Source organism: Symphodus melops (genome assembly GCF_947650265.1).
Source record: "Symphodus melops genome assembly, chromosome: 22".
Classification (NCBI taxonomy): domain Eukaryota; kingdom Metazoa; phylum Chordata; class Actinopteri; order Labriformes; family Labridae; genus Symphodus; species Symphodus melops.
This window is the reverse complement of record NC_136712.1, coordinates 15,608,323-15,621,718: the sequence shown is the minus strand read 5'-3', so window position 1 is coordinate 15,621,718 and position 13,396 is coordinate 15,608,323. Positions and strand designations below refer to the sequence as shown.

The window sequence follows — 13,396 nt, the reverse complement described above, 5'->3', positions numbered from 1 at the left end:
GCGTGTCCGTCCTCGGGCTTGGCACCGCTGACAGCAGAGTAATTCTGATGTAATCGCCCAACGCAATCCACCACTGTTGGGTAACAAGCTTACATGCGTCCAATCACAGCCGCCACTGATGCAGTGTAGACGCCTGCACGCTCTACATCTGACGGGGATCACACAAACAGTCAGCAGCCCGTCAGTGTGCATCCTACCACACACACTTAATAGGATATAAATCGAGTGTTAAAGTGTCGGATGAATTATTAAAAAATGCATCTTTATTACGCACGTCAAGCATTTCATCTGAACTGGACTCTACACTCTGCCCGTTGTGTTTCCTCCCTGCTCACATGACTTCACTCTCAACCTTAAAATCTTCCACCAACGTGACAACTACTGACGCTGATCAAAAGAGCCATCTGCTGCTTTTATTCCCTCGGACAGTGGATGGAGAGAGAGAGAGTGAGAAAGAGAGAGTGAGTGAGTGAGAGAGTGAGAGAGAGGTCTGACGTGGGAAAGGAGCCACAGTCACCAACCTTTAACCTGAATCGCCTGCTTGCTCGACTACGGCATCCATACATGGGGCTCAACCTAAACTGCGTGGCCATCAGTGACCCCTGCTGGTTGAAATAGAGTATTGCAATATCATCTAAAATTGTATTGCGAGGTGTTGTTACATCTGTAGACACATTAGAGATTTCCATGAGGTGGCTGTGGTTAGTAATTAAAACCTGTGTTGATGGGTGTCACGTGACCTCTGTGCTTTTTTTCCAGCTTCTCGATAGTTAGCTGAAAAAAATCACTACAACTACTGATTTAATCCAATGCTACATATTAATCACCTTGAGAGCTGAAGCAGCAGCTGTAGCTCAAACACCTGGAAGCTCAGACGGATGGTTTGAGAAAAAAACTCTTATTTTAAGCTGAAACTGCTCCGTTCATATTTTTACAGTGTTTTATTATTATTATTATTATTTTTTTTTAATCACAAACTTCTTTGGACATTTTCATTTTGGACAAGACAAGACATCTGCAAAAACTCAGCTCTATGTAAAGCCTTTAACCACTTCAGTAAAGGGTGTGTGTGTGTGTGTGTGTGTGTGTGTGTGTGTGTGTGTGTGTGTGTGTGTGTGTGTGTGTGTGTGTGTGTGTGTGTGTGTGTGTGTGTGTGTGTGTGTGTGTGTGTGTGTGTGTGTGTGTGTTCATTCAGGACACTCACCCGTATGAATAGCGTCTTGTCTCCCAGTCTGTAGCGGCCCTCAGACAGGTACTCAATGGAGACTCTGTTGGAGCAGTTGCAAGGAGGGTCGTCCATGCCGTGCTCCTACAAGAGACAAAAGAGGACCATTACGCGGCCATATTGGACTTCACAAACGTAGGACAGGATATTTCCAGCTGGGGGATAACTCAGTGTGACCTCAGATGACTGGAACATATAGCATTTAAGGACCTCTAGTATTCCTGCATGAGCGAGCAGCGATGCAATTACACCCGATGACTAACGCAGAGACATTTGTCTCTCACAACGAGGAGGAAAAGACGACGTGATGAAGACACGCTGGACTAAAATAGATAATAACTGTCCGTTTGATGCTTTTATGAATATGCAATGCAAACTGCAATTTGGAAAAACGCACGTTGTTGGATGTTTTGATTCAAACTGACTTCCACTTCAATGAGGGCAGTTATTTTTAGCCGTGCCTTCTCCTCTGGGAATAAAACCCCCAACCCTGAGAGTGTCAGAGCCTTGTTCTACCCACCGGGGGGGGGGAATCTCGCCCTCGTTTGGAGTTATTTAGAAAGTGTTGTAACCACAGCTGACGGAGACGTTACGTATTTAAATGTGCGGTGAGTTCATGGCTGTGCTGCTGCGTGACGGCATGCTTCGATAGCCTTGAGGTCGTGTGTTGATGGCGAAGCACGGGGCTCCCGCACGAGCAGCACATGGTCAGCTGCGATGTGTCAGACCCCGTGGGGCGCCGATGAAGCGGTGAGAGCGGACGGCTTGCCGCCATTTGGGGCCGCGCTTCAAAATGGGTCGCACATGCAGCGGGCTACGTGTTGCTAACGTGATTCTTTTTTCTTTTGCTCGTTTGTGCGGATTCGAGTGACTTGACACTTCACCGACGTAACGAGAGTTCAGGAGCCGTTACGTGACCAGTTGAGGCCACACTTCCTGCCTCCAGGTGGAAAGTTTCATGTTCCAGTCTGTCCAAACATTTCAGCAGTCACATGGTGCTCAGAGGTTCCTGCAGTCGATCAGCACTCACCCCGGGTTGGTAGAGGCCGCCGTGCTGGCAGCACACGCTGAAGGTTTTGACGGCCGGCGGCGGCTCCTCCGTCATCAGCAGAGTCTCCTCCAGCTCGATCTCCTTCTCCAGCTTCACCAGCACAGGGGGCTCCACGCCGTACCTGACAGACACAGAGCAGGGTTTAAATGTGCACAGGGGGAGGTTAATAAACTCCATCACACATGACTCAGAAAAGGCCCGACACCAAAACACCCGACCCTAAAAAAACAACTTTCACAGCACGCTCTAGCACCCTTTTAATTTTTAACTCAAACACAACTGCTGATGTTTCACCTCTGCTGTCAACATCAAGCCACCACCTCCATAATTAACAACGTGGAAGTGCAACAATTCTGGTTCAAGAAATTTTTTGGTCTTGAATGAGAAGAACTGTAGAGGGTTGAAATCTTAAATTCTTCTTCATCCCGATACGAGTGATGCATCAATAAGGGAGGTGAAAACACACCAGGAGGCTCCCTGATCACCTTCTTTATATCCGCATTTTCACACCTGCACCCACGGGGCTCGAGAGGGACGTGAATTTACAGACTTACTTGGAGACAATACGGCCGATCTCCAGCAGACAGAGGCAAACCTGCCGAGGCTCCTTGTGCAGCACTGAGGAAGAGAAAAAACGCGACAGTTAACCGAGCCATCGGATGATCTGACGAAGCAGCAGTCGCTTCTTCATCCTTCAGAGGATTAAGAAACGTGCTACGACAATCAGAAACGTGACATTATGAGCACAGATGAGAAAGTTAGCTTCCCCCCCCCCCCCCACCCCGCGGGACGGTTGGTGACTCATGGTTGATGAGCTCGACTTAAAAAACGTGTAAAAGTCACTCGAGGATAGCCGTTCAACAATACACGTTGAAAAATGAGCGTGTCTGCTTTGATTCTTGGAGCAGCAGACGCACGGCGCTCTTTTCTGTATGGCTCAGATCAGTTTTGCGAGAAGTACTCAGGATGATTGCTCTCCACGACAGATCCTATTAAACCATTAAGAAGGTCGTCTTAAACAACAGATCTCTTATTAGGAGCTTACAACCACGGCATGTCCACTTAATGGTGCTCTAGTAAGATGAATTGTCCAGAATCACAGCTGTGATTTAATATGATGTCGTTCTTTATATAAACCAACACCCCAATGTTTGAGACTTTGATGGTCTTGCACACGAGCACCGATCTCTGGAGTCAGTTTCCTTTTTGGGGGGAATTCAAACGGTCTTAATAATAATAATTAATAATAATAATTTACACTTTATTAATCCCACGAGGGGAAATTCGGTTTTTACACTCTGTCTAACACACACATAGGCCGAGATACACACTCATGCACAAACAGGGTTCTAGTGACATGCATTAATGGAGAGGTCTCAGAGTGAGGGGGCTGCCCACAGCGAGCGCTCCAGAGCAGTTTTGGGGTTCGGTGCCTTGCTCAGGGGCACCTCGACAGTGCTCAGGAAATGGACTGGCACCTCTCCAGTTACCAGACCAGTTTCCGGACTTGGTCCGTGCCGGGACTTGAACCGGCGACCCTCCGGTTCCCAACCCAAGTCCCTACAGACTGAGCTACTGCCGCCCTGAACCGACTAAAGTAATGAGAGCTCAGAGGAATTTAGCTGGAAGAACACAGCGACGAGTTTTTCCTCCGAAGTTTTCAGCATGCGTAAGGACGATGTCGAGACGTTTCTGAAATAAAAGATTTTGCCAGGTGCTCTGTGAAGATCTGCTTGAATACATTCCCAGTGTAACGTCTGTTTTTGAAGGGTAAAGATTGTAAAAGCTATCTCACAGTTCACATCACCACAGCGTAGTGAGAGAAGCACTTTGAAAAGTTGAATTGGCTTTATGACAAACTAAGTTTCCAGGAGTAAGAGTAGTGGAAGTGTCAGCTGTAAACAATGGTTTCAGAGTCTCAAAGGTCAGATTCAGATTGTTAGAGTTAAGTCTGCCTGAGCTGAAGGCTTTAAATTTATAACAGAAAGAGTTCATTTAAAAAGAACAGAAGCAGACTGGAGCTGGCATTTCATTCAGACAAATTCTTTGCGTCTCAGACTGGACGAAATAAGAGAGACATTGTGCACCTGTTGTGATAGCATGACAAGAAGAAGGCGTGTATGAGTCTCAGGCCTCGTTCTCATGTCGGCGGGCAGCTTTGGAAATGTTGCATTTTTCGTACGCAAACTGTGTTTTAGGTCACTGAAAACCTCGCTGGTGTTAACGTTGCTATCCGGACCTTTACGCGCTTGCACAATGAGTGAGTTGACGAGCAGAGACGCCTGAATAGTTAACTATGAAAATGAAATAGTCACTGCCAAGCATTTTAAAAACGGAGAAGGGGGGAAAAAGGAAAAAAAAAAAAAACACTTTGCAAAAACACCCTCCTACAGTACGTGGGGACGAGGTGTGATCTCAGGTTTTGGGCTGCAGGTTCTTACCGAGGCCTTCTGACTCAAACAGGTAGGTCTCTTCCATCCCGATGTGGCGGCACCAGGACAGGAAGTTAGCAGTGTTGTCGCGAGCGAAGAAAGAACCCGGAGAGGCGTCCCGCTTACAAGCGACCTTCCTGGTGGGGAACAGCTGTCAGAAAAGACGAACATGTTAGCATCGTCGCTAAACACTGCTGTGACATTTGTAGCTTTTAAAAAAAGGTTGAAATATTCGATGCTCATTTTATTTGAAGCCTACAACACTGCAAGATGCATGAAGAACAAAAGGCAGAGGAATAGTGGATCAATCAGGAGGAGATGTTGATCGCACTCAGACTTATTCCCCCCCCCCAGTGAAACACTTTAAACATAAATAGTTGTATTTCAATATGACAAAGAAGAGCGTTACAGATCATGCAGCAAGTGCTTAAACTCCTCAGATGCCGTTGAAGAGTTTGAAGAAGACGACTCTGAAGGTCGCAGAAAGAAACCAAACATCCCTCCATGTGTGAGCATCGAGGTCGCCCTTCAAAGATCACCTGAGCTTGTTTCCATCCCTGCCGTCTGACTCACCTTGCAGAGCGCCGAGGGGCAGCTCTCGGCGATCTTGGTCTGCAGCACGCCGATAAGCTGGCAGAGCTTCACGCCGTTGTTCAGCTCCTCCATGAAAAACTCCACTCGCACCTCCTCTCCTGAAAGATGAAGAGTACACAACGTCAGCACAACGCAAACAGCTTGATTTTTTTTATCTGCAAGAGCCCGAAGACATGACTCGTGTTCTTTCACTTTAGTAAGAGGGGAGCATTTCTGCAGTAGTCGCACACGTCCAGTTAGGTGCCTGTCTCAAGAACCAGTATCAAAAGAGTAAAAAGTAGGAGGAGACCGCACACTTGCTCCCTTTTTACAGTAGAGGTAAACAAATATGGATGCTGCATTTCTAATTCGATCGTATTTTTTTTTCTTCCTTTATATAACTGATGTAAACCTGCTCGTAGTTGGGTTTTTTTTTGGTTTTTTTAAACTTTATTGCTAATGATGCTGCTTATATTCCTGTTTTTGAACTGTTTTAACGACTACATTTCCCCCATTTAGGGGATCAATGAAGTTTATCCTCAGCACTATATCGTCGTTTAGATGTTGCGATACATCCTACCTGATGTCTTGAATTAAATCAAACAAATTGCAGAATTGCTAAATCGTGGTATTAGCTTGTTTATGAGCCACTGATCATGTATTGTATCGAGTACAGTGAATACCTGGCCATCGTCTCTCCAAGCCTCATTATAACGTGACTTTGATGTAAAGGGGAACATGATGGCCTACATTAAAGAAAAGCTTCTTTTAAACTTCTCTTATTGTTATTGTGATCACGTGTCGTATCGCGAGCCGCCCTATGATTACCATTCATATTCTTCTTCTGCTGCGTCTTTTACAGTAGGACTCCACATTGACTCCCTCACTAACTCCCCGAGGACTCCTCGCGCTCCCACGACCCCTCGTAAATCACCTCCCAGAGAAGCTCAACAAAGGCCGTGTGAACTTAACGTACATCGGGAACACAACCCACAAAGGCCATAACATTAAGTGACAGAGATTTCCCCACAAACGTTCATTTCTCCGCACGACAACGGACGAGCCTCGAGGCGTTGAAACCTGAGCCGCCGCACGCCACCTGTTTTCAGCAACCCTCTGGATCCACCATCAGATGAAATGTGGGATCCAGGTCAGCCGTGGGTCACGTTACTGATAACTCTTGCGTGCGTGTTTCGTACCTGCCCACATTCCTCGTGAGAAAAACTAAACTATCTACTGAAAAAAACAACAACAAAAAAAAACGGTTTCAGTAGTCAACAATAGAGTCAGTTTGCAGTCAGCTTTAGTTTCCTCACTGCTCCATTGTATCCAACAGGGACAATAGATGTCAGTATAATAGCAGAGACGGATAAAATGAGGGATTTTGTTCCACTCCTGTTTCCGTGCTTTGCTAAAGACTGGTTGGAAATGACAGCATCCAAATCCAATTACGTGGGACACTCGTGTCAATTGTGCTCGAGTATTTTCCTAGCCTAAGGGAGACACTGTTAGCATGCACGGTGCTGAATCACAGACGCACGGGCTTGGCCTCAGCTGCTTGGTTTTATTTACCCACGTACCATCACGGCGGTTAAATATGAAGCATCAGAAAGAGAGAGAAAAAAAACCCTGAATGAGAAAGCAGCTCTCTCTTCGACTGACAACTTTCACTTACCCAGCATGCCGCTGAGCCAGATGGCCAGATCCTCCTGCATGGGCACCAGAGTGGCTTCATGTCTCACAGCCAGCCACTGGTCGTACTGGAAGACGTCTGCCAGGCCGGGGCCGTGTCTCTGTGCCAACGGGCTGCGAGGGCTTCTGGGACTCAGCAACGGGGCATCGAACTTTTCTCCAAACCACGCCTGGAGACGAGAGCAGGGGGAAGTAGACGGGAGATTAATTATCAGGTGAGATATTTGAGCTCATTATTTAAGTAATAAATCAATGATTCATGTCTATACATTGAAGATTTGCACCAGTGCTTTCTGGTTTGTAACCGTCTCATTCCCTGCGTACAGCACGCCAGGATCCTGAGCTGGCAGCGCCATCACCCTGTCCAAATCCTCCTTACAAAGACAATGGTGCGATACTGTTCAGGAAAATAACCTTGGGGTTCTGGTTTGTTTGAAATTCAAGACAACAAAAGACTAGAGGAGAGGGCGATGAGACTCTGGGCCAACCGGTCGCTTTCATTGCGTAAACAAGATGTAAAAAAACCCCCCAACAAAATACATATTTATCATAAGTCATACAGTTGAAAATTCAATCTTCAAAATGCTTCATCTGAAGATTTTGTTCTCTACAGAAATGGTAGCAGAAGCTAATGTTTAGAAAAGCCGAGTGTTTCACATTATTTCTGGGAAAATGTTCAAACTTTGCAGCTCAAGTTGAAATAAAAGACTGTTGCAGACGTTTTTCTGCACAAACGTTCAGCTTCCCGTGTTAATGCAATTCAAAATGAAATAGATGCTTGTAGTGGTTAGCCCGTGTAAGGAGGAGACAACGATCCTTAAGGCAGGTGGCCTGGGTTCAGGCGGCTCCTTTCCTGCATGTCCATCCACACTATCTCTCGCTACAATTTCTGACTCTATCCTCAGTCCAATCTGAAAAAAGGCATAAGAAGCCCAAGAACAAAAACCTTAAAAAAATTAAAAATTTAAAAAAATTTAAAATATCAGCAGCCACAAAGAAAGATGTTAAAATTCAAACAGTCTACTTGTGATGACTCACAGATTAGAAACGCTGACTTAACAGATTAGCGAGGTGGTTGCCCACATATTGAGACATCTGCCTTATCTAATCTGAATGCTCCTCTCTGTTAATCAAGGCTTTAATATAGGATGCACTGATGTGAAATTATGGTCCCATTAGGAGTCAAACAGACGGTAGAATAAGGATGAAGGTCAGGTTGATCCACACCGACGGTTCAAAAAGTACAACATGATGACGGCCAAAATACCAAATTTATGCTTCAAAACTGTTGATAACTCGTCAATGGCAGATTCAGTCACAGGTTCACTTCTCTGTGCATGTTGTAAGTAATGCATCAGCAGCACGTTTGCATCCATTCAGCTTGAAGGAAGACTAAAGTCTAAGACTGAAGTCTCAGCTGTCGTCTGCTACTGGCCAGATCTGCAGCTTTTTGGTCTCACCCACGATACACAACTTTAACACATCAATAACATTATAGTCAAAGCCAAAGATTATTGATACTCGTTTGGATAAAACGGCAACAACAAAAAAAAAAGGAAGTCCTTTAGGCGCCTGATGTCAGGTGACTCCCTGATTCTAAATCACTGAAAGTTGCATGGATGTAAATTGCACACGTTGTCAACCTATATGTGCAACTTAGACGGCACCATCCGTCTCTTCTGCTCACGGCAGGTTTTAAAAAATGTGACTGATGTCTTTTTAAAGTTGTGCCTGTACGATCAATCATTTAAAAAAAAAAAAAGTACAGAAGTATCTTAAGTTTAAACTTTAATTAGCTCTAGTTTATGGCTTAAATTTTGTAAAATGGTACTTGAGCTTGAGCTTGTGAAACTTTTTTTTTTTTTTTTTCTTTCAAGTCTTGTGACGACTCAAAGTGCTTGCACACTGCAGGTCCCTGCAGGAGCAACTTGGGCTTAAGAGTCTTAACGAAGGATACATCGGATATGTGGCTGCAGGAGCCGGGGATCAAACCCCCGACCTAAGGTTTGTTGTTTGGATCTGTTCTTATCTGATGCTGTTGTCTTTTACCAGCTTATTGAACAGCCACATCTCTGGTGTCTGTATGATGATTGAAAAAGTCGGATTTAATATTTGCCTGCACAAGTAGCGCGTTACCATGCTGTAATGTTTGATTATCGGACTGCTTCAGTCGGAGTGCTGCAGATTTGTTTTCAATATTTAAGTCAAAAACAGGTTTTCTTCTCTCCAGGATTGATTCAGGACTCGGATTTGCAAATGTAATCCCTTCAGGAAGGCGTTATGGAATAAGCCCGAGCATGTTCTCCGTACAATCCTTCTCGAAACACGAGTTTGGAAAAAAAAAAAAAAAAAAACCTGCAGCAAATGTTTCTCGGTGACACCTCGCCATTTCTTCAGCCTGAATGTAGGTTAGCGGTTAGAGCCATCACTACAACATTATCATACTCTAGTAACCACTCAGCCTGGCACTGGGAGAATACCAGAGGAATTTTTAGCAGCTCATCCATGCAGAGAGGATGCATCAGGGATGTCGTCATAGCACACTTCACTTAATGCTCTGCTGGAGTTTTCAGCACGCTCCGATGCTGCCACTATACGCTCAAACTTGGCCTGGTATCCACTGCGGTTCACTCTGGGAGCAAAAATCCACATCTTGATCTCTGAACAAAAAAACCCCAACATGTTTCAGTTTTGGATTCCCCCCCCCCCCCAATCAAGAACTACCTTCCTGGCTCTTATTTCTCCTTTGGTTTCTGATCCAAAAAGGGGAAAATGTCAGACGGGTAAACACCGTTGCACTTGACTGCTTCAAAGGGTGTCTAGCTCGGGTTCATATTCCGGGGACGTCAGCGCCTGAAGCGAGACGCTGATTCTGGCTTTGGTGTAGTTGTCCCATCTTATCCATCTCTACTGTCCCACCCATTCAGTTTTTTTTTTTAACTCGTACTTCAGCTCTGCACCGTCGATTTCACCTGCAACGTCTTCAACATGGAGGAGGAGAAACAAAGAAGCCTTCAGTTTTAGAAATCTGAGATATGAAACAATGCTGTTTTTTTGTTCACCCCCTCAAGAGGACAAAATGTCTTTGTTGTTTTTGTTCTCGACTTTTCAAATGTTCACGAGCATCTCGAAGGGGGAAATCTCCAAAATCAGCAGCAGATGTGCTTTATTACGACTCGCCCAAAACATTACATAACTGCCTCCTGGATGACGCCCCCGCTTCCACCCCCACATTCACTGTATTGACATCTGTTTGAGATACAGCCTGTAATCTGTGCGCGTCCGTCACATGTCATCGAGCAGTAATGAGGATCCACTGTCGTGAGGGGGGTTTTGTGTTTTAAAACAAGGCAGAGGCTTGTTTCAAACTTGACTTCCCACAAACGGGAAGAAGAAGAAGAAAAAAAAAAAAAACCTTGTGGCCGGAGGAACAGAGAGGCTGTTCTGCAATGAGGCTTTGGCTGCGTGTGCATTCTGATTGGTGTGATATCGCTACAGAGAGGCGTCAGATCAAACAGATACCGAGTGTTTATGGGGCGGTGATATATGGGACCCAAAATATCTTCTCTTACTGGGAGCATGTAGAAGGGACTCAAGGCGACTGGTGTTCAAACTGCAGTTTTCTTAATGTAATGATGCAGAAGTTAGGAGAGAGAAAAGACAGAGACACTTCAATCGTTTTTTGGTCAGGATTAGAAAATGGTGTCAAAACACCTTCAGGACCTCAACGGTCGTGGCAAGATGACTTTTTACAACGCTTCATTTGGGCCCATTGAAAATCAGCTTTTTCTGATTGTTTTTCTGTTTGTGAGTCAAGAAATTTCAAGCCCTTTTTTTTAAGGTCTCATCTCAGAATCGAAAGCATTTTTATATTACTTAGTCTTGTCTCGATGGGAGACTGGGCGGACTCCAGATTTTAAATCAAGACCACCACTGAGAGGCTATATTTACCCCAATAACTTCAGTTTATACATAATTAACATTTTATCCCCCAGTTACGTCCTCAACCTTCCCGTATTACGGTCTAATTTAGGGACTCGCTCTAATCGGCACACAATGAGAAATCTGGTCTCGACTCAGTCCTTGAATACGTTGGTCTCGGTTAGCGTGGTCTTAACAACAACTCTAACTTAAGGGATCTTTCCACGATTGTCCTGCATAAATGACAGCTGGAAATATAACAGGAAGTGTTACACAACTGGGAAAGGTCATGTGAATGCCGAACGAACATCAGAGAGTAAGAACAAGCGAGGAAACAGCGATCAAACGAACAGCTTCAAATCAGACACACTGCAGGAAAGTCTGAGCAGATTCTTATGCAAGACTTTTACGCCATGATGACCAACCAAAGGGTTTTCACCTACAACTCCCATAATGCAACTCCAACCTACATAGCCATTTTTCAGATCACAAGATGCTCATTTTATAACAGACTTTAAAACATCCAAGCAGGGTCAAGGCTAGAGCAATGATCACTTTAACTCAGAGAACCTGATGTCCTCAAACACTTTTAAAGTGACCTTCTGTCTGATGAAATCTTCTCGTTTTCATCCGACTAAACCGCCTCCTTGTGACGCGCAAACAAAAAGCCGTGAAGCAAATAAGCATTCAGTCTTCATTCCGCCTCAGGTGACTCCAACTCTTGGTCCATTACTGTAACTCAATAACTTGAATGCGTAACTGAATTGTTTGAGGATCTCTTTGAGCGTAGTTAGTTCAGTGATAGGATAAGACACAGGAACGCCAATAAAAGTAATCTAAATAGATCCACATCTGTCCCCATCAGGTCGACCTCTGGGGCGCCGAATGGTCACGAGAAAGCTGCGAAACCACCTGATTTCTAATTGTCAGAAGAAGGCACGTGTTACGTAACGTGGTTCAGAAGGGCAGGCTGCCTGCGGGGCTCTGTGGGTTCACAACAACATATGTGCTCTGCTCAGCATCCAGCGAACGAGAAAATAAAACCGTGTCGTGCATCGTTACGTAAAAGACGGCTGAACGGTGAGATCATCCGTCCTCGTAATGCAACACCTGACTCGTGTGTGTTGTGAGCATTCAAAGCAGACCAGTGTTGTTAATGTAAATCTGGATCATAACGGGTATAGAGAACATCGCAGCTAATCTGTTCTCAGTAGGTGCAGGAATGTGGGTCTACAGTGCTGGTAAGAAACGCAACAATTCAGCAGTTTGTTCCTGTACGTTTCCCCTCGACATTCATCCTGTACACTGCAGGAGTTTAGGTGAAAAAGCTTAACCAGAGCTACTTATAGTCAGAATGAGTGAAATTCCTGAAACAATAACGTGATTCATCGAGGAAAGATCAAAAAGAAAAAGTCAGATCAGATCAAAGCAAAATATTTAAAATGTTCCAGTCGAAACATTTATGTTCGGGGATCAACCATTCACGGCCAAAAACTCAAACATCACCATTTAGCCCAAAGACATTTCTAATACAGATGTTTATCATAAAACGAACTGTTGCCATTTATCATGTTTTTTTTCATGGGGGTTTGATCCCCAGCTACAGGTCTGATTGGGTGAGGCGTTTAGCTGCAAGTTGCTCCCGCTGCTTCGGCAGCACTGATTGATGGTAGAGGCTGCTTTGTAAACCAGCAGTGTGTGAATGTGTAGGTGTGACCTGCTGTGTGAAAGCACTTTGAGTATTCAGAAAGCTAGAAAAGCACTGTACAAGCTCAAGTCCGTTTCGCATTCACCAATTCGATATTTGGCTAGCGCAAATTTGTGAATGCCAAATTCTGTCGACTTTTTCATCTTTGATACCAACACTCAGCTGACGCATCAAAACAATGACAGAACTGCTATAAAAGGAGGCTGCGAGTCGATCAATGAGGCGTTTGCAATAAACAGAATTTATCTCAAGACATCAGAAAAGTGACTTCAAGTAAAAGGAGAAAGACAAAGTCAAAGACGCTCAGCATGTGAATATTGTACGTGTTGCATGGAGGAGGATTTTAATGCTGTCAGATGAAGCTCAAACTAACCATCCGATTATTTGGTGCCAATTTTGTTGGGGGAAAAAAAATAAATCTGTTTGGATTCAGCAGGAACATGTTGCACGTGTTGTTGAAACATGCAGAACAGTAGAGACACATTAAGACCGAGTCCCTGCTAATGTAAGATTTCACATCGTTATATAAATGTTAAACAATGTGGCATCAGTCTCATATCAGGCCGGCCTTCATGTTTGATATTCTACAGTTATATAAACTATTCATGCATGGTCATCTGTTCCTATTACTCTAAAACCATTCCTTCATGCCATATGTCATGATTCATGGACGTGACTCATGTGAAAACTAACAAGCTTTAGGAGAGAAGATCAGACCGTTTCAAATGCAGCTGTATCCAATATTGAGCAACAACTCAAACATGTTGGCGACGTTTACGAACAGAAATATCGCC

The 13,396-nt window shown here is 44.5% G+C and overlaps 1 protein-coding gene across 2 annotated transcripts in view; it reads right to left on the bottom strand.

Moving 5' to 3' along the window:
* gas2l3 (growth arrest-specific 2 like 3) overlaps positions 1–13,396 on the bottom strand; it is a 33,339-nt gene that overhangs the window by 2,933 nt on the left and 17,010 nt on the right. For both annotated transcript variants that reach the window (XM_079334599.1, XM_079334600.1), the window contains exons 3-8: positions 6,957–7,143; positions 5,282–5,400; positions 4,718–4,859; positions 2,831–2,894; positions 2,256–2,397; positions 1,205–1,309 (exon numbers count right to left, since the gene is read on the bottom strand). In XM_079334599.1, the coding sequence (XP_079190725.1) occupies positions 1,205–1,309; positions 2,256–2,397; positions 2,831–2,894; positions 4,718–4,859; positions 5,282–5,400; positions 6,957–7,143 (759 nt within the window). The remainder of the gene's footprint in view (positions 1–1,204; positions 1,310–2,255; positions 2,398–2,830; positions 2,895–4,717; positions 4,860–5,281; positions 5,401–6,956; positions 7,144–13,396) is intronic.